The sequence below is a fragment of the Sinohyriopsis cumingii genome, chromosome 1 (assembly GCF_028554795.1).
Source record: "Sinohyriopsis cumingii isolate HCF-2022 chromosome 1, ASM2855479v2, whole genome shotgun sequence".
NCBI lineage: Eukaryota > Metazoa > Mollusca > Bivalvia > Unionida > Unionidae > Sinohyriopsis > Sinohyriopsis cumingii.
The window spans coordinates 41,413,527-41,434,467 of NC_142961.1; the positions used below are offsets into that span (position 1 = coordinate 41,413,527).

Here is a 20,941-nt window from a genome sequence, read left to right on the forward strand (position 1 = left end):
TATATATATATATATATATATATATATATATATAAAGTAACACATAATACCTATCTATGTATGTATATATATATATATATCCACACACATATGTATTATGTGTTACTTGGTAGAGTTATTTAGTGCATATATATCAGAGATTCAAACAAAATAACAATGTACTACAACTCATCCTATTATCATGCTTGTCCCTTGTCACAAGATAAAGATTTCCTTATTAAAATAAAGAGATATAGGCAAGATATACTGTGCAATGGAAATTACCCTAATTGGTATAACAATTTCTGTACTGACTTTTTTCCTTAATGATATGCATCTACCTTGTCTGAGATATGATTCTCTTGCTTTCCATGATCATCCTGGCTAAGTAAGATATTAACAAAAAATACAATGAATGCAAGACATGAAGGTATGAATACAGCATGATTTATTCAATTACTGTAATTCACCAAAGTATGGAAATAAAATTAAAAAGTTTTATACAATAAAGGATACAACAAACTTGTGATATACTAGTAAATTACAACAACATCACTTCTCTCTAACATAATGAAATACGTACTAGATAGGGTAGTACAACATGTAAAATCTGCTGACATCAAAAGTTATGCTATGTTCAAAACTATGCACTCAATTAAACCAAACATATGTGATGAAATGGTGCATGAAATGAATGGCTCCGAGCCTGACTTGCATCTTAGTAAAATTCAAACCATAAACAAGATAAAGAAACTACATAAATTTCAAAACCATAAAATAGATGAAAGGCACACACACAGATATATATATATATATATATATATATATATATATATATATATATATATATATATATATACACATACATACTATACTTTTGTCAATTATTCATGGTGTCCAAACATATTCCAAAATCTTGCATACTCCTACTTTCCTACCTTCTGCAGCCATAAATAATTAAAGCCGTCTCTAGAAATGGATGAGAACAATGCTGCTAGAGGCATATGATTGTTAATAACATGTCCTTTTGTACCAATAACACATGCATGCCATCAATGTGTTGCCATGTAAAACACTTTCATATCTCCTTGATAGAACTTTTTTATTTTTTAAATGAAATAAGTTAAGATATTCTTGAGAAACTCCAACATACAAAATTTGGTAACAAAATATTTTCTTACTGCTCCACACCAAGGAATGGAGTATATTAATTTCAGAAGATATTGCAATCATTCTGAGGCACAAGTAATCCAAATAAGAAAAGACACATGATCAACTGAATTGACACACTAAAAGTCATTTTTAGTTGGCTAATGAACGTGCCAGATGTAGACTAGTGCAGAATCAAATTGTTGCATGGATATTTTGTACACATCAACATGATTTCTATGCTGACAAGTATTTTTTCTAGTGAGGTGTCAATCTACATTAGTCAGAGATTTAAAAAAAACTTGAGTATTGCTTTTTTTTAATGCATTTCGATGTGCAGAATTTGCATTGGAAGGATTTGGTTATACAAGTAACTGTAATCCCTTGGAAATATGCATGCAATATTTGTGGAAAAAAGTGACAGTCCAATTAAAGCACTTTAAATTCACTATTTTATCATATGAAATATTTTAAAATAAAAATTTCTGAAAACTTTTTCAGATTCTCCAAGGTACATACACAATAAAAATGAAAATGGAAGCACTGTACCAGTGGTTCCTTATCACATTTCACTTAGTGAAAATCAACAACCATCAATTTAATAGCTTGCCAGGTACCAGCGCTACAATAAAATGAAAAAATATTATAACCATAACAAAATCTGAAAGCAGATTGCATCATTCTAGACTTAGTGCCAGGCTCTAAATAAATACAACAAAAAAAAAAGGAATCATTCTATTCTCTGTCAGCCATATTTAGAATTAGACCAGGAAACTGCATTGCATTAATTCCATCAAACCAAATGAGCATAGATTTGACTGAAGTTTGGATAAATGTACTTGCACAATTTTCTATTTGAGAGGAAAAGTACTTTATATACTGGCTTATAAGTCGAGTCATACTGCAAACAACAAAAACTAACATAATACACCTGCAGATCAGGGTATATGTTGTTTGTTCTACTGATTACTCTTATCAAACTGCACAGACTCAAATCTGCTGTTGCATTATGCTATAGAAGATTTGGTCTGTGCAGTCTGAAGTTGGATTTGTCTTATAAGTGAGCATATACGGTTGTTGTTGTTGTGGGGTTTAACGCCATTTTTCAGCACGATAGGCTATACATGGCAGCCAGTATTAATGGTGGAGGAAGAACCCGAAAAACCCCGGAAAGAACCACCGACCCACGAGAAGCTACTGGCAAGCTTTCTCACATGCCCACATTGGCTGAATCTTAGACTTGAACTGCCGCAGACAGAGGTGAGATGGCAGTGATCCGTAACGAAGAGTGCTTTAGACCACTCGGCCACTGAGCATATACGGTAATCTATGCATTGATATTTCACGATAGGTTTTCCTTTGTGCTAAAAATACACTTAACAAGGACAGGTACTAAAACGCAAACTTGCTCAACATGAAAAGAATATTCCTGGTTCAAACAGATTACCTATTTACTTTTGCCATCCCATGCCACTAACATTTTTAAAAATATTTATTTCCATACCAACCAATGAATTTACTATCGCTAAGACTTGCATGTTTGACTGAAGATGTTAACAAGTACAGTAGAAAAAATCTCTGCCTTGCCTTTGACACTTAAGGGGATATCATGGATAGAAGATCACTCAACTCATCCAAGATACTGTCATGATATACCATATACTTAACACGAGTCCAACTGCAAACTGCACTGACCCAGATCTGCCATCACATAATGTGCCAGCAGATCTGGGTCTGTGCAGTTTGTTAGTAGTAATTAGTTGAACAAACAACATAGACCTGATATGCAGGCACATTATGCTATGGCAGATCAGGATCTTTGTTGTTAGCAGTTTGACTCAACTTATAAGCGAGGATAGATGGTATCCAGATGCTAACTTTAGTTAAATCTATAATTAATATTTCATTTATAAAGTCCCCCCCCCCAATATTTCATCATTCATACTTAACATATATCCACAGACTAGATTTGATAAATTTCCATTATTACTTGTTTGTGTTATAAAAGTTGCTAGTCATTTAACCTTAAAATCAATGAAAGAGTACTGACCATCAACTTGTTGTTTGAAAAGCAATTAAATATAATGTTGGATCAAAATTCATTGGTATATTTACAAATCACTGTGCTCATTAAGCTCAATTAAGTACAAAATATAAGCTGCGACACTGGATTTTACTGCATGGACAAAAGGTCTGGTTTTCAAAACTCATTCACAATATCACGAACATGATGGTACTATGATTGTCACTAATTTAATTCAAGACAAATTACATATTGCAAAAGGTGTTTTCATGAAAAGCCCATGTTAATGTAACAATTTTGTGTATCATTATACGTTTATAGCACTAAATCGAAAACCCACATCAATACAACTATTCATTCTGGAGAAGCAGACATAAAATGATTCTTATGATGGTCACCAATACTTGAGGTTAGATTGGCATCATTTTAGCATGAGAACAAAATGATGTAAGAAGTACTTTAGTGAAAACCCAATTTCAAAACAGCCACTTACTGGGAGGTAATATCAGCATTATTTTCATTTTGGACCAACTACATACAATACAGCATGAGGTGTCTTACTGCATGCCCCATGTCAATATGGCTTAACAGGATTATTGATAATAACTGACATAAAGATTTAAATAGATGGTCATCATGGAATTTCAAATCAGATAACCCAATTTTTCTTTTGGAAAAACTAAAACTGCAAATCTATTAGAAACAATTCAGCTGCAAACCCATGCTAATCCAGGATCCATTCAGAAGGAATTGTAATAACAAGATTTTCAAGATGGTTTCCACTGTGGCCATTTTATGAGGTCATACTGGCACTATTTTCAAGTAGGACCAGGTAAATAATACAAAGAAGTGTTAAACAAAATACTCATGTTAAAATGACCAGCCATTTAAATTAAAAACCAAAAATTTTTCAAGATGGTGGCTGCAATGAATGTAACAAAGTATCAATTGCATATCAAATCTTTTAGCAAAAACCCTATGTCAACAGGACAACCAATTCAAGAGGAGTAACTAACAAAATTTTCAAAATCGCCACCAAAGTGGCCAAGTTAAATGTTAGATTAGACCAATTTCATTTAGGACTAAACAATAACCAATTTCATTTAGGACTAAACAATAACCTTTCATCCACAATAATAATGAAAATATTTTCAAGATGTCTGCATTAGCTGCCATGTCAGAGTAAGATCAGCACCATTTTCATTTAAGCCCATATAGATAAGAAGTTTTTCAGTGAAAACCCCCATGTCAATATGACCATCTCTTCTGGTGGCACAGCTATAATCTTTAAGATGGCCACTATAGTGGCTATGTTGTAAGTCAGATCTGCACCATTTTCATTTAGGACCAAGCAGAAATCATAAGAAATCTTTTAGTTAAAACCCATTTTAATATCAATAGCCATTTGAAAGCAACAGTGGCAACTTTTTCAAGACTACCACTATACTTGACATACTAATAGCACCATTTTCATTTAGACCCATCTACATATAATAAAAGGTCTTTCTAAAGGGAGTCACAATTACAATATTTTCAAGGCACAATGGATGCCCGAGGGCACCATTTTCATTGAGGACTATCCAGATAATGGGATGAATATGTATAAAAAGTTGTATGGCATTAGTTTAGGAGTAGTGATAAAAAACAGTAAAGTTAACAGATGGATGATATGTGCCAAATGGATGGACAGGAGGCCATCAAATAAGCTCTTGTGCTCTTTAAGTAGTAGAGATAAGTAAGAGAGGGTAAACATGTACAAAATTTAGTGAAAAAAGTTTAAAAGAATTAAATCAAATTCAAACCAAACTCTGAATAACAAAAGGGTATAATTCATTATAATCTTGTAAATGACAGTGTACATAGCTTTCTCTCAAGTCCAAGTGAAATATGTTAATAAGATACCATATATACTCGCTTATAAGACATGTCAAACTGCAAACAACAAAGACCATGATCAGCCATAGCATAAAGCACCTGCAGATCAGGGTCTGTGCTGTTTATTCTACTGATTACTCCTATCAAACGACACAGACCCAGATCTGCCAGCACAGTATGTGACGGCAGATATGGGTCTGTGCAGTTTGCAGCTGGACTTGTCTTATAAGTGAGTATATATGTTATATAATCAAGTCCCCTGGTTTTGTGTACATATGATATATGTCTTTATCAAAACAATATGATAAAGGTAAGATGCTTATAAAAAACAAGTGGTGACCAAGGGACAACAATCATATATCTTACCATCTGACCTACCAATCATTAAAAAAAGACACGTTATTTATTTATGTCATTGTTGTAGGCAAATGGCTACCATAATTCTAGCTGGAAACTTGTAATTGTAGCCAAAATTGTTTTTCAGCAAAAATGATCATTCGGCAGCGAAGTACTGATAGTATAACAAATTCTCAAAGCATGAACAAATAAAATTTACAAAGCTATATCATTCATACAAGCAAATGTACCATGCAAACTGACTTAAGCAACACATCTCTTTGCCAATAATGACAACAAAAAATGCATATGCATTCAATGATATACCTATACACAAAAACACAAGTACAGTGCACTATCAAATCATGACCATATATACTCCCTTATCTACCATCTGAGTCTACAATTGAACTCAACTTATAAGCGAGTATATACAGTACTAAATTAAAAAAAATCATTTTCTGTGACAACTATCAGATACAAAGATATACACGATTTGCATGTAATATGTTAGTTATCTAGTGTCAGATGTGACATTGTTAAAATGGAAATTGATATATCATGAAATATTTTTAAAACACATTGATATACCATGAAATATTGTTAAAACACATTGATATATCATGAAATATTGTTTAGACACATTGATATACCATGAAATATTGTTAAGACACATTAACATATCATGAAATATTGTTAATACAAATTGATATATCATGAAATATTGTTAAGCCAATGTAGGACATACTTCACGAAGTAGTCTAACCTAGGTTGGACATCAATATATCCGAAAATATAGTCCAACATAAACTGAACATTAATATATCATGAAATATTGTAAAATCTAAAAGGAACATTGATACATCACGAAATATCAAGCCTAAATTGGACACTGATATGCCATGAAATACTGTCAAACCTTACTTAGATCTTGATATATCATGAAATATTTTCTAAACCTAAATTGGCCATTGATATATCATGAAATACAGTCAAACCAATAAACAAGACTAAGAATCAGACTGAGAAATTAATGGTTTGAATTGTCAGGAAGTTTGCTTTAAAAAAACTGTAACATAGTATCTAGGTTGTGAGAATCTCTACAATTTATAAAGTTGTAAGAAGTAATGAAAAGTAGTACACTAGTTATACTGCTGACAAAGGACACAGCCAACTGTTTGTTTTAACAAACTATTTCAATTCCATTTTGATCAAACATTTTTCAAGACTTTGCTCAGATCAAGTAGTTTTCAAGACTTTGCTCAGATCAAGTAGTTTTCAAGACTTTGCTCAGATTATTAATGCAGGTGACACCACCATGCTCTTTGTGTGGGTCAAGAGCTTGCCACAATGCCTGGTACAGTGTGACCCCACTATAACATGATGCCTGGTACAGTGTGACCCCACTATAACATGATGGCTGGTACAGTGTGACCCCACTATAACATGATGGCTGGGGTCCACTTTGTTATATACCAAACCATGTTACAACCATTCAAGTCAGTTAGCTCAGTTAGCTAAAGAAAATGATGCATATACTAAAATTATGGTGGTAGTGGTGGTGGTGGCATGTGTGTGTGTGTATGTAGTAAAAGTGGGCACAAACATATGTGCTTCATTGGCACAGTTACCATCTTAAATCAATGCATATTATTTGAAAAATACACCTGTGGTGAAAACAGAGATTGCATATATCTTATTTTATTCAGAGAAGCATGCATTGGTATGTGTGTATATTGTTTATATATACGTATCTAATGTACAGCATTAATAGAATGTCAACACTGTGTTTTCATCCACGAATCTTGTCACATTCAGTGAATCCAAAACACAATTCTATCGAAAATATGTATACAGATTTAAAATATTCAATAAATTTGTCACAGATCCTTTGTTTGAATTCAGTGGAAAATATAGCAAAATTATGTAACAAATGATAAAACACATTTACTTTTCAGTATGTCCCAAAGTAAATAACAGTATCTGTATAGATTTCATATTGCTAAATTTTCTCATCTGCAAATCATCATACTTTTTTGTTTTTTGAAAACCTGATTGATTTTCAGCTACTTTCTTTTAGTCATGATTGTTCTTAGCAATGTAAACCATATTCCTCAAATGAAGAATCTGAACATAGTCAATATCTTCAAGGCTTCAATCTTCTCTTTAATGGTAAAAGATTTATGCTTCTGTGTTAAGTTATCCATTGTAAAAGTCCACTAATTAACACTTTTACACCTATTTATTTGAACGACTACAGCATATAGAATAATTGTCAAGCAACAAAAGGGTCACTTTTATTGGACATTATTCACTGATCAGCTGATTGTGTCTAACAAAACCACCTGGCCAAGTGCACAGGTTGGTGGCTTTCACTTCTTTTTATGTTTTATAAATCCTTGCCCCATAATCTGAACACGTTTTAGCTCTGCAATTGACTTTGATGATTAACAACGTACTTAATTAATCGACTAATAAATTCAGCTGGTAATCCTTTATAAATTACTGCACTGTTTGTTACGTGGTTTTGTATGCAGTTTAAAGAACATGTCAGATACTGTTGGAACAATGACTGTGCACAGAATGCTCTGAAGGCAAACACAAAGAAGACCTAATAACTTTATTGTTCATGGATCATTAATAATAAGATTAACTCTCATGAGGTGACATCTTTCAACAATAAACTAAAATCAAAGTTCTCAAAAGGACCAGATATTGGTTCAGATACTCGTATTTCCGATGTTTAGTTTGGCACAAAACATCTAGAAATTGGTAACACTTTAAAATTTCTGAAGCCATGCCTCAATTGTTTTATATTAAAATTCAGACACAATCTCTTCTCCAAAATGATAAACTTTTTACATGCTATTTTTCCTACTTTGAAGAAGAATTTTCTTTCATGAATGAGAAAAATACATGAATATGAAATTTCGGGAGTCAAGACATGTTCATACTACATCTGAATATGGAGTGTGTTACTGCGGGGTCACACTTTACTTCTCCAATTTATATAAAAACAATTAAAAAATTAAAAATTTATTTGAGCTGGCTCTTCATTTTGTTTAATGATGCACAATTATTCTTAGTTCCCTTTCCAGAATGACCCCAGAATCAATCTCTCTCTAAATTTGTTTTAGATTTAAGAAAAAAAAGATCACTGGAAGATTGAAATGTACATTGAAAAGACACCTTTTAGACCAATCCATCTATACAGCTCACATCCAAGTACCAGCAATCCTGCACATATCTCCAGGATTTTCAGATGCCACTTGCAAATTTAAAAAAAAAACATTTTTCTGAGTAAATTTCAGAAACTTGCATGGGTATTAATCTGCCCAGCATTTTATAAATGTTATCATAAAAGAAAAGATTTCAGAACATTTTGTCCTTAAATTGACAAGAAACTCCCTCCTCAACTTTTTTCAATCTGCCATTCACTTTGCACATTTGTGCAAGCACAAACTTTAAGTTGAAAAGAATTAGAAATTTTCTGCCCAATCATTATCATTATGTCACCTTTTGGAAATGATCCTAAAGATTGCACCTACACAAATGTAAGAAAAAAAAAAATCAAGCACAGAACCCTACAGTACATGTTTTTGTGTAATAAATAATTAACAATATTTCCCTGCATCCTTTTGTAGTAAGCTATATCTGGAGTGGACAGAGGCACTTTTATCAACTGAGTATCCTTTCTATTTATATTTTGGTTTATATTCTCATTTTATTAGTATATGTGCAACTTTGAACTAATTGGCCGAAGTCGTCATGCATCACTACTGTCCGAAATTCATAAATATTTTGCAAGATTCTGTGCACTTTTGCACTCTGGTAGCATCTCTAATTTCAAAGAAATTTCCTCATAAAAACAGAATGATGTAATATTTAATATCAGAAACAACACTGCACACCAACGGAAGTGAAACAATTATTTTTGTTACAGATGGAACATTTTTTAACAATTTCAACTACAAGAGATTCTTAAATATTTTTGTTTTGAAAAACAAATATGTAGCATTTTGTCCCCAATATGTAGATAAAAATTACCCGCTATAACACAACGTTAAATCTAACCACTAAAAAAATGCTAACCGTATTCTGAAGAACAGGACCTCTAACCCTTCAAACTGATATTCAATTTCCTTATGTGATCACACTGTAGATACATTTTTCTCATTAGTCAAACCCCAGTGGAGTGGCTAAATATTCTTGTTCCCCATCTTTACAATGGATCATAAAATACAGTCATAACGTGTTCATGAATCAAGTCATTTTAGCATACTGTCAATTGACACCATATATACTCACAGACCCTAATCTGCTGTAGCACAACTTGCCCGCAGATCATGGTCTATGGTTTTTGTTCTATTTTGATTACTCCTAGCAAACTGCATTGAACCAGACCTGCTGGTGCATTGGGCAATGACAGCTCTGGCTCAACAAGTTTGCAGTTGGATCAGTGGTTTGTAGGAACTATAAAATCTATGAAAACAAATACTGCATGAATAAAATTACAGTCCTTTTACATTTTCTTGATTGGCTCATGGTTAATACACATCTAACAGAAATATGTTGCAACTAACATGAAATATTTGTTCAACTGCTTTCCTGTTATAAACACACACATTTTGTTATTCATTACACTTTGTTAAGTCACAGTACCATGAGAAAAAAATCTCTTTCATATAACTGAAGGCTTAATTCAGCTGCTGAATAGGTGTGCTGGCTTCCTCTACAGTGATGTGAGAAATAAACCTCAACCTCAGCTGAAGGGCTGGTCTCAAGTTACGGATGACCTTTTCTACCTCATTCTTGACACCATCTCCCACAAACATGTATTTGATGTGGTACAGGAAGTCCACTATTGGATCCATGCAGTGTAAGAACTGACATGACCTGTCGATATTGGCTAGAATTTCATACAGTTCTACAGTCATATCTAGGAGGCAGCGAGTCCTCTCAGAGTGGAACCGCTGAAGGAATGGACCAATCAGATGGCAGAGGTACAGAAACTGGTTCTCAGTTTTTAGGATAAGCTTCACTTTATCACGGATAAACTGAGGAAGCAGGCTAAGTTGTCCAATTCCAGCATGATGCCATATAGCATGGATCAAGGCTAAGAGATAATTTGCCTGTTGTTCTCCAAACACACTCTGGCACACCTTGAAGTTGATAAAGTGGAACTCTGTTTTGCCTGCTGTAAAAAGTGGGCTGCATAACATGTCAAGGATTCTGTCGTTGAGGACAATCCAGTAGTTTTCCGGTAGTGCTGTAATGATAAGCCCAACTGCATTCATCCAATTCATCAGTCTGTCCCTTGGCAACTGGATCGCACTCTTCATGATAACATCCAGAAGTGCATTTCCAACCTGACTGCTAGGAACAGGAAGCGCCATCAACTCCACACAAGTTGCATGCAAAGCATGTGCAGCTGGATTGGGGAACTCATTAAACCTCCAGTCACAATTTGGAAAGGGTGGCGGTGTCTTCCCTGCTACTGTGTCCACCAAACGACCTACCATTTTGATATAGTAATCCTGCTCTGGCACCCAGGTCAGTGCGTCTGCTGGCATCTGAAGATAACGTTGATATTCCTCTGATAGACACCAATTACTTGGCCGAATGTCTGAAAGAGCTCCAATGACTGCTCCGACTAGCTTCCTTTTCAAAGCTGGCTTACCTGCTAGTTTTCTGTCATAGTAGTGGAGTGTGTTGTACAGGTATGTCACTGGGCGGTCATGGAACTTGTACAGACTTCCTAGATGGTCCAGAATGTTGTCAAGAAATTTTGCTACAGATGGCATCTCAATAAGCCGGTGGATAAGTATGTCTAACACTGGAATGAAGCGAAGACAGACATTGCCAAAATATACTGGCAGATACTGATGCTGGATTGGGCAGTTCAAATCCTGGATTCCTTCATAGAAGAACTTCTCTGGGTACTTCTTGTGAAAAGCCATGTGCTTGTCATGCCAGCTGCTCTGAAGCCAATGCTCCGGTGAATTTTCTCTAATAAAATCGGTCACACGATTCTTGAAATCTGGTGAACGAAACAGAATCTGATAAATGATGACGAAACAAATCTGCACCTCATTATTTTCCAGATTTCGTAGGGACATGCATAACACGAGACGATCGATAGTCAGGATATTGTATTTCCATACCATGTCATTCACTGCTTCAATGTACCTTGACAGCAGACTCTGGCTATTAGGCAAACTCAGTTCAAAGACCAAGAAATCTGCAAAGGTGCGGAGATGAGCTGGTAGTGCTCTTGGACCAAGCCTTTCCAGAACCTTATATGCTGTTGGAGGAATCCGACCATCTTCCATCAATGTCTTCCAGATAATACAAAGAAACAAGGGTGGCGTACCCTGCATTGAAAAATGTGCTATGATATCATTTTCATTTGCCATTGATCGCCACTTCTTAAACTCCGTCTCCACATTTTTCTTCAGGACAGCCTTGTCCTCTCGGGGAATGAGGTTCTGTTGAAAGAACTCACTTAAACAGGATGGGAAGCTACTGAGAGTATGTTGAGGCCAAGAGTGGGGTGTGCTCTGCATTATGCTTACCAGAATTTCCTTGTACCAGTTCGTGGAGAATGACTCAGCTCCCGTAATGTGCATTGCTCGAGCCAGTGTAAGTATGAGGACTCTGTTCAGCTCCTCCGAATCCTGCGACAGAAGACCTGGATTCTTTTGCTCACTGAAGATTCTGGACAGTTGGGGCTGCACCTCAGCATTTCCAAGCCCTGTGATGAGTCGAAGTGCAGTGCTTTCAACACAAAGCTGGAGCTGGTTCTGGTTGGTATTAGCAATTGATGCAAGAGTGTGGAGGTGACCAAGCAACTGAACTCTGTAATGAGGCTGAATATGGTGCAAACGATAGCTGAACATCTCTAACAGGGTGTGCAGGATTCCCCAAGCTTGATGAGAAAATACAGTTGGCAAAAGCTGGCTAATGAAACCCTTAATTCCCAACGATTCAATTTCCATGTATACCAAGAGCCGACTATATGTCTCTACTAGTGCAGGAGCGAGAGCAGCGTTAGTCCTGTTCTTCGCCATCCGGATTACCCGTGACACTATGCTATGGATCAAACTCATCTTGGCATGGACAGTCAGGGAATCCAGAAGATTCATGGGTAAAGGCTGAGTGGGGGCAGCAGCCACTAGGTTTCCTGGCAACAAGGTAGTGTTCTTATTGTTGCCATATATACTTTCCACAAGCAATCCCATGGGTAGGTTGAAATGTTCTGGATTTGTACTATCTGAAATGACATGGTAATGAATGGTATGAGTAAACAATCCTTATTATATACCATATTAATACTAATATAAATGAAACTTATAGGCCACTCATACACTGAAAGTAGATATTTATAATTAATAAAAGCTAAGCTTCTTTATAATCAAAATTCCTTTTTAACACATGAAAAGATTAGTATGATTTACAGCTCTGATTATGTTTTCAAAAGATACTTGGACTGATTTCAGAAGATAATGGTACAGTTTTCAAAAGATACTCGGCCAGATTTCAGATGATACTGGGACAGGTTTCAAAAGATACATGGCCAGGTTTCAGAAGATATTGCAACAGGTTTCAAAAGATACTCAGCAAGGTTCAGGGGATACTGGGGCAGGTTTCAAAAGATGCTCTGCCAGGTTTCAGAAGATACTGGGCCAGGTTTCAGAAGATACTCAGTCAGGTTTCAGAAGATACTGGGATAGGTTTCAAAAGATACTGGGGCATGTTTCAAAAGATACTCAGCCAGACTTCAGAAGATACTACGACAGGTTTCAAAAGATACTCAGCAAGGTTTCAGGAGATACTGGGACAGATTTCAAAAGATACTCAGCCAGGTATCAGAAGATACTGGGAGAGGTTTTGAAAGATACTCAGACACGATATAGATCTGCATGGATATTGTCTTTATCACAAGGAACAGAAGAAAATCCACTATACTCTCTTTTCATCTTCACTTGTCTTTCATATGCATAAACCTATTTAACCAATTATATCAAGCCTGAATAAAATGTTCTCAGAAGGTTGACCTAACATTACCTTTCGTGGGGCCCTGAGTGGCCGAGTGGTCTAGAGCACACACAGTTATGGATCACTGCCGTCTCACCTTTGAGTAGGTTCGAGTCTCAGGCTCGGCCAATGTGGATATGTGAGAAAGCTTGCCAGTAGCTTCTCATGGGTTGGTTGTTCTTTCCCAAGTTTTCCTGGGTTCATCCTCCACCATTTATACTGGCCGCCATTTATAGCCTATCTTGTGCTGAAAAATGGTGTTAAACCCTACAACAACAACAACCTTTCATGCTCACTCAGTTGGCCAATCAAATATTCAATTCCAATCACAATCACATATTGGCTGGCAAGAGATCACTTTTGTTGACGTAAAAGAGCTTATTTAATTAGCATGAAGGTGAAATATTGTTTTAAGTATATTCATGAAAAATGAGGATATCTTACTGCAGGCAGTCATGGGTTAAAAGAAAGTGTAGTGGGTATTCACCCACGTCTTGAGAGAATGGGATATTGTAGCGAGAACTGACGCAACATCTGAATCTAACACATCTGCCAACATATTTATTGACTGGTTTGCACATCAAAATTAAAATCTACAATATACAGCTGGAAACATTACAACATTATTACATCATGACATATCGCCCAAGGACAAGTACAGCTGCACTAGAATTCTAACAAATTTTTCAAAGTGTGCTCGAAAAAGGATAACTACAATGTAATATTCTCATATTTGCTAGCAGCAGTTACACTGTTACAGATTTGTACTTTTCATCAGCTGTGCTACCACACTGCTGACAAAACTTATTTAGCAAAGTATAAACATGTATGGCAGCAAATATGAAAATAAAGGAACATACATCTCATTCATTAGCATGCATTAACAATAAAAGCTGCAAATATGTGAGTCAAAAAGGATCTGTGAATGGAAAATAAATTCAAATCATCTAATTGCTTTATGGGGTGGTAAGAATATTCCAAAAGGTAATAATGACCAAATTATGGAATTAACAAGAGGTATGATTTTTACGACAAAGCAACTCCTGATTCAGGCTGTATAACCTATTTTGGATGTTTTTGTTCTGCAGAAAACATACTGGAACTAGTGTAGTAACACTCCATATATGGACCCAGTGAGCCTCAAACATATGATTAAGAACTCACCACCGCTGAGTAATAAATGTACTTTAAAGAAGCTAATCAATGTTTGCCACATTCTATGTGTGAATGCACAGAATTCTTAAAACAACAACAAACCCAGATATTTTACTCATGGGAGCAATCCTATCAGCTTATCTGGAAACTATTGAGAAACTATTAGTAAAGAAAAATATACACTGCAAAATAGTAAATTTATAATCTGTAAAGTAATTATTTCATTTCATATAAAAAGTATAATAACAACTATGGATTCTTGATTTATCACCACAAATTTCAATTTTTAATTTTTCCAAAAGTATTTCTGAAGACAGCTCAGATTTTACAAAGATCTTATTATTTAATTATGCTGTTCTACTCAAACCAACACAACAATAATATTAAGATCTGATGTTACAAATGAAACAAGAGTCCCTCAAATGGACTGATGCTCTACTGTCTGAAAAGAATTTTCAGGAGTCCAAGATGAGAAAAATTTTTTTTCATTGGAACTGCAAGTGCTGAAACCATCTCTGATACTGTTAAGTGATAACAAGATTTTCAAATCAGCTGCTGTGGTACAATTATCATTTAGGACCATTTAGGAGTAGTGAATATAAGATTTCCAATATGGTAATCATGGCAGCTTTAATGGTTGTAAGATTAGTACCATTTTTATTTAGATCAAATTAAATATCATAAGAAGTCTTTTGGTGAAAACCACTTGTTGTGGCCATCCATTCAGAAGTAAAAGCAACAGCACTCTGGTCTGTAAACTGGATTTACTAATGAGCCTCACTGCCAACAAGTCTACCATTGGCCTCTCTACAGACTGGTCCAGAGACCATTCTCTTCCCTGGAAAGTGACAGATTCGGAAAGTGATCCTTTTTCAACAGTGTCCATTGGACAAAGTTCCAGATTTAAAAGCAGATATATTGGGCACGAATGCCCCACTGATCTGAAGCATGCCATGACTGATAGGTTGTCAATGACAATTAGAACACAGCTGTGTTTTATCAGGTTGATGTACGCCTAAAATGTCTTGTATGTGCAAATCCAGCCAAAGTTATTAACTTGGGCCAATGAGGAGGTTGCACTGAACTTATCTGGGTCTGGTGGTCATCTGGGCTGCAGCCACTGGACCAACCAGATTCAATTCTTGTCTCTGTGATGCTAGATACAAACTTGAGATGGTTGACTGTGCATGCCATCCAATGGTTTCTAATATGACTTGGACTGAAACATTACATTCAAATGTGAGGCTTGAAGAGACTGCTCTATTTCATAAATTAAATCTTCGCGAGGCATATTTGACCTTTTGAGACTTAAGAGTACACCAAGTGTATTACTTAGGACCAATGAACCATCCAATCTAAACTGACGCTATTTCAGGTATATTTAGAGGGCATGCTGATGTCACAGGAAAAAGTCAGCTAAATGCAAGATTGAGACACTCAAAGGAACAATGCTGCTCGTCTTCCACCAGTCTCTGAAAATGTGCCACTTTCCATTGTTAGCCTTCAGTGATGAGACCCTTCTAGCTTGTGAGATTCTCTCCAAAATTTCAGGCTGAAATTCCTTTCTTTGCAAGGCTCTCATGACATGAGCCAGGCAAAAGCTTTTCCAGGCAAGGATGAAATGCCTGAGCTGTTGCAGCAGGTTCTGCCTCACCATAAATGTCTGTCACAAATTTGTCCAGATCATTCAAACAGGACTTGCCACACCTGAGTGGGGTTACAAGAATCACTTTGCAGTTTCTGACCCTAAAATTTCTGTATTATATTTCACACCAAAGGCCTGAGGGTGGGTGGGTTTGACATAATCAGAAAAATTAAGAGACAAAAGTGTGCAGGTTGTCATTTCACTTTGTCACAAAAAAGGTCTATCCCTGGACATCCCCAAAATGCACAAATTCAATGAAAGACTGATTGATGAATGGACCACTCAGTGTGATGGATCTTGACAGTGAGTCAGACTGGACAATGAGCCTCCTGGGAATGTATTTGAACTGGAAGACTATCTTTAGCTGGGACCACCAGTGCAGAAACATCCAGACCTGAATGAATAGGCCAGGTCATAACTTCCCCCATTGGAGGATGTAGGTCACCACCACTGAATTATCCAACATGATACAGACTACCTGCCTGTTGAGCCTTCAAAAATTGAAAAGCCTTGACTATAGCCTTCATTTCCAGGAAGTTCATGTAAAGAAGTAAGTCCTCTGGACCCCACATGCCATTTACCATAGCGAAGCATGGTAATAGATGGGCTCCCCAACAATACAAACTGGTGTCCATGTCCAATAACTACTAGTTGGGGGATTTCCGGAGCAATTCCAATATTTCTTGCACAATGATGTAGGAATATTATCACTTCAGTCATGATCTTATCTTGCTGGTCATGTCAACTGGAAAAGGGACTCCGCTGGGTCAGCAGGACCATCAGGCCACATAAAAAGGGGCATTATTATGTCAGCAGGACCATCAGGCCACATAAAAAGGGGTATTACTGGGTCAGTAAGACCATCAGGACACAGGAATAGGGGCACCAATGGGTCAGTAAGATCATCAGGCCACATAAAAGGGGGTATTATTGGGTCAGCAGGACCATCAGGACACATAAAAAAGGCACCAATGGGTCAGTAAGACCATCAGGACACAGGAATAGGGGCACCACTGGGTCAGAAGGACCATGAGGACACATGAAAATGGGCATCAATGTGTCAGTAGGCTCAAAAGAACATTTGTCTTTACGGCATATAGATGGAGAAAAAAAATAAAATATTTTAGTCTTATCAGGAGGGCTGGATTCAGGAGGCAGCAAAGTTTATTTTCCAAACATTAATCTAATTCGGGAACGTATTCAAAGACAGACAGACAGATTGAGGATTAGAAATGGCATTATTCACCATTTACACTGCAAGAGTCTATTGATCAAAAGACTACTGTCACTTACATGCATTGCATAGCAGGGCTATCCTGTAGTCATTGCCTGGTAGGGTTAACTTGCTCTGGTTCTGATTCAGGCTCCTGGAATATAAAATGTTTTCTTTCATATAACTGGAAAATGTACTGCTTTTTTTGATAAATAGGCATTATATTTTGTTTATTCTCTGCCCATATATTTTACTGCTTTGCTCGACACCAATAGGCAAATACAAAGACACATATCAAAACCTGCCTTAGTGGAGAGTACCATTCAAAATACATGACTCATATGAGACAATATTCATGGGTCTCTTTTTAATTCCATTATGATCTTAATCCTCTATCTATATAAAGGTTGTTACTTATAATCTTGTCTGAGGGTATTTAATAGACCGGTTTCATGTTATATGCTTCTTTATCACAATGCACTATGAATTTTGATTCTAAATGCATCCCAGATGCTTCAGCTAATACCACTAATAGTGGTGTTGTATGTATATATATATATATATATATATATATATATATATATATATATATATATATATATATATATATATATATATATATATGCATATATATATATATATATGTATAGCATTATTATATTTTTTATTTATGTTCATGCTATAATTTCCCCAAACGTTGTCAAAATAATCCTTCAAAAATATTTTTACCTCATTAAATGGTGTACCAGACAAGAGATGTGCTGTGGAATTTTCTGTTTCAGATCCTGTTATTTAAGTTCATACTTTGCTCTCGATCTAAAGGAAACAGTGTTTGTTTAATAATTCCACTCTTTCTTTCAATTGTGTCTTTTGAAATAAAACATATTTTGATTTATTGCTGATATCACACATTTCTGCACATTGTTGTGTCATTAACTGTCTTGGAATATACTTTACAACAGTAATTGGCAGCAACTTTGAATTATAAAAATTGTCAGAAAAGTCTCAAAATCATCCATTACCAAATTAGTAGATTAAACTCAAATTAATAACCATCTAAAATTTCTGATCAACCTTTGGCAATTTCAGCAACTGCTGTGAAACATAATGAATCACACTGTGTCAAGTCCAAGTATTCTATGCTACACTCACCAATACTTCAGGTTTAAGTTGAGTTCCCAATGAACAAATCTTAAAATTGTTGCAAATGCTTTAATAGTATAGAGAGGTTGGACAAGCATAAATTACTGAATTTATCCCTGCAGTTTATTACACCCCCCCCCCACTGAAAATACTGATGCTTAAAGCACAGTCAAGGAACCATATAAATTCTGCAGCATTCATTAAGATTTGCTAACTTTTACCCTGAATTTTTAGTTTTAATGTTTTTTAATTTCATTCTTTAATAAGTCATTTTATTACTTTTATACACATTGCAGAGCAATGGAATACACATATTTACTGCTGTGATGTTCTTATCTCTACTGTAGGAAACTCACTAGTAACAGCATCTGAATGGTCATTTACCAGCATGCCCAAAAGGACACTGGAGTTTAGCTTTTTGTAAAGAATAATTTTGTATTCAATGGGTTCTGGATTTCTTCCAAAAAATAATTCCTTTGTTTTCACTGACTGTAACAGCTCATGTAATGAGGTAAGTTCCTCCTCATCTTCACAGTCTATCAATGTATTTACTTTATAGGTCTTGCTTGCAGTAGTTGTTGGTGGACATTCAGAAGTCAGCAACACCCTGCAGATTTCCTTTAAAACTAAACTCATTCCTTTATATTGTCAGATCTGAGTTAGTTAATGCATCAGAGGTATTCTTGCACTCACTGTGTGTCATGATACACATCCATGATCTTATGAAATATCCCTGGTGGCACAGACAAGGAAACGACATAATCTCTTAAAGTAGTATGTCATTTTGAGGGATAAGCTGCAAATAAATGTCTTGAAAGTTTAAAGGCCAAGCAAGTTTTGCTGACATAGATGGATGGTATTATTTGTCAGCTCAATTGACAGTCAGTTCGAATCTGAACCCATTTGAACATGCAGTGAAATGGATGGATCAGTCTGATCCCCATATGATTCTGGATACAATGGCATAACAGGCTGTTATGTGGTATTGCTTGCCGAAGTGACAGATCTATGGTCACTGTATGCCCGATGGCTGGGCTGCTTGGTCGACAGCTAGAGTGACTACATATGGTAAAAATGGATACTGACACGGATCATTAAAACCCAGAATAAGTACCATGTGTTCTGATGCGCAGTCCAAAGACCATGCTTGGACATGTGGTGTACAGCCCAAAAACCATGCTTGGACATGTGGTGTACAGCCCAAAGACAATGTTTGGACATGTGGTGTACATCCCAAAAACAATGCTTGGATATGTGGTGTACTTACACACAATAGGCGGCCAAGAAATGGAGGGACTATAGTACATAAGGTTGAAATTATCAGAGAACTGTGACAAATGTATGGGCATAAACTGCTGTGAATTTAGTAAATGCATTGCCTCTTGTACCAATCAATGCATTTTGTAACTCCAGCAGCATTAGAGACACACTTGGGGCTAGCACCATTGCCATTTGCTGTCCCTTCTTCCTCCAATTCTGCAGATGTGATAGTTGCTATGGATGAAGGACCAACATGATGTCCCCCATTATGCCAGTTATAGATGCCATCTTTGGATGAAACTCAATTTGTCTGGACATGGCTTGACACATCTTTCTTTGTTCTTAATGCTCTTTCTCAGCACTACAGACCAGATATTTTCTGACTAGTGACTGCAAATGATGCAGAGCATGTGCAGCGATGGAAACAGCTGCCCTCCCAAACCTGAACATTTTCCATGCATCTTCAGGGCACATGTAAAGTGCATAATTTCACAAGTAACCGAAAACACGTACACGTTTTCAGATTCATCAAAACATGGACTAATAGATTATTGACTAATATTAACATTTATTAACTTGAATAATCTTTCATTTTTTTGATAAGTTACTTGTTAAGAACTGTTGATATCCTTCTTTCAGCTTGTATGAAATCTGTTTTTCTATCTGGAACAGTTCTTTAGAAATATTATTTTTGCCTGACACTAATGACATAATAGGAGCCAGCCCACACATGGCCTAGGGCACTTGCTGTGAGGTTAAAAAAAATGTTATTGCATTGGTTTTAAAATTAGGGTAGGTAGGTTTTTTTGATGTTTATTTTTTTAAACACTATAAATATTATAATGATTAGTATATAGTAATATACTAAGCACTTCAAGTACTGGGCTAAACTAGCTCATTTAGATGCACATATCAATTTTGGGATTTTGTTTAATTCAGAGGTGAAATAAATATTAGGGTCAGCAATGAAAAACAGGGATGGTCAGCAGACTGGAAACATTTTCTTTTGGCCCAAGGTGGTCACTGCCATTTTCAGAGATGAAAGTGACTGAAAAACCACTGGAAGCTTCTGCATATTTTAAACATTGTCTGTACTTTTTCATTTTAGCATGGTTAAAGAGCACTT

At 35.9% G+C, this 20,941-nt stretch overlaps 1 protein-coding gene across 1 annotated transcript in view; it reads right to left on the bottom strand.

Moving 5' to 3' along the window:
• Positions 1 to 410: 410 nt before the first annotated feature.
• LOC149806771 (mediator of RNA polymerase II transcription subunit 23-like) overlaps positions 411 to 20,941 on the bottom strand; it is a 72,669-nt gene continuing 52,138 nt past the window's right edge. The window contains exons 13-14 of the mRNA XM_089957331.1: positions 17,493 to 17,566; positions 411 to 12,635 (exon numbers count right to left, since the gene is read on the bottom strand). Coding sequence (XP_089813457.1) covers positions 10,060 to 12,635; positions 17,493 to 17,566 — 2,650 coding nt within the window. The 3' untranslated portion in view covers positions 411 to 10,059. The remainder of the gene's footprint in view (positions 12,636 to 17,492; positions 17,567 to 20,941) is intronic.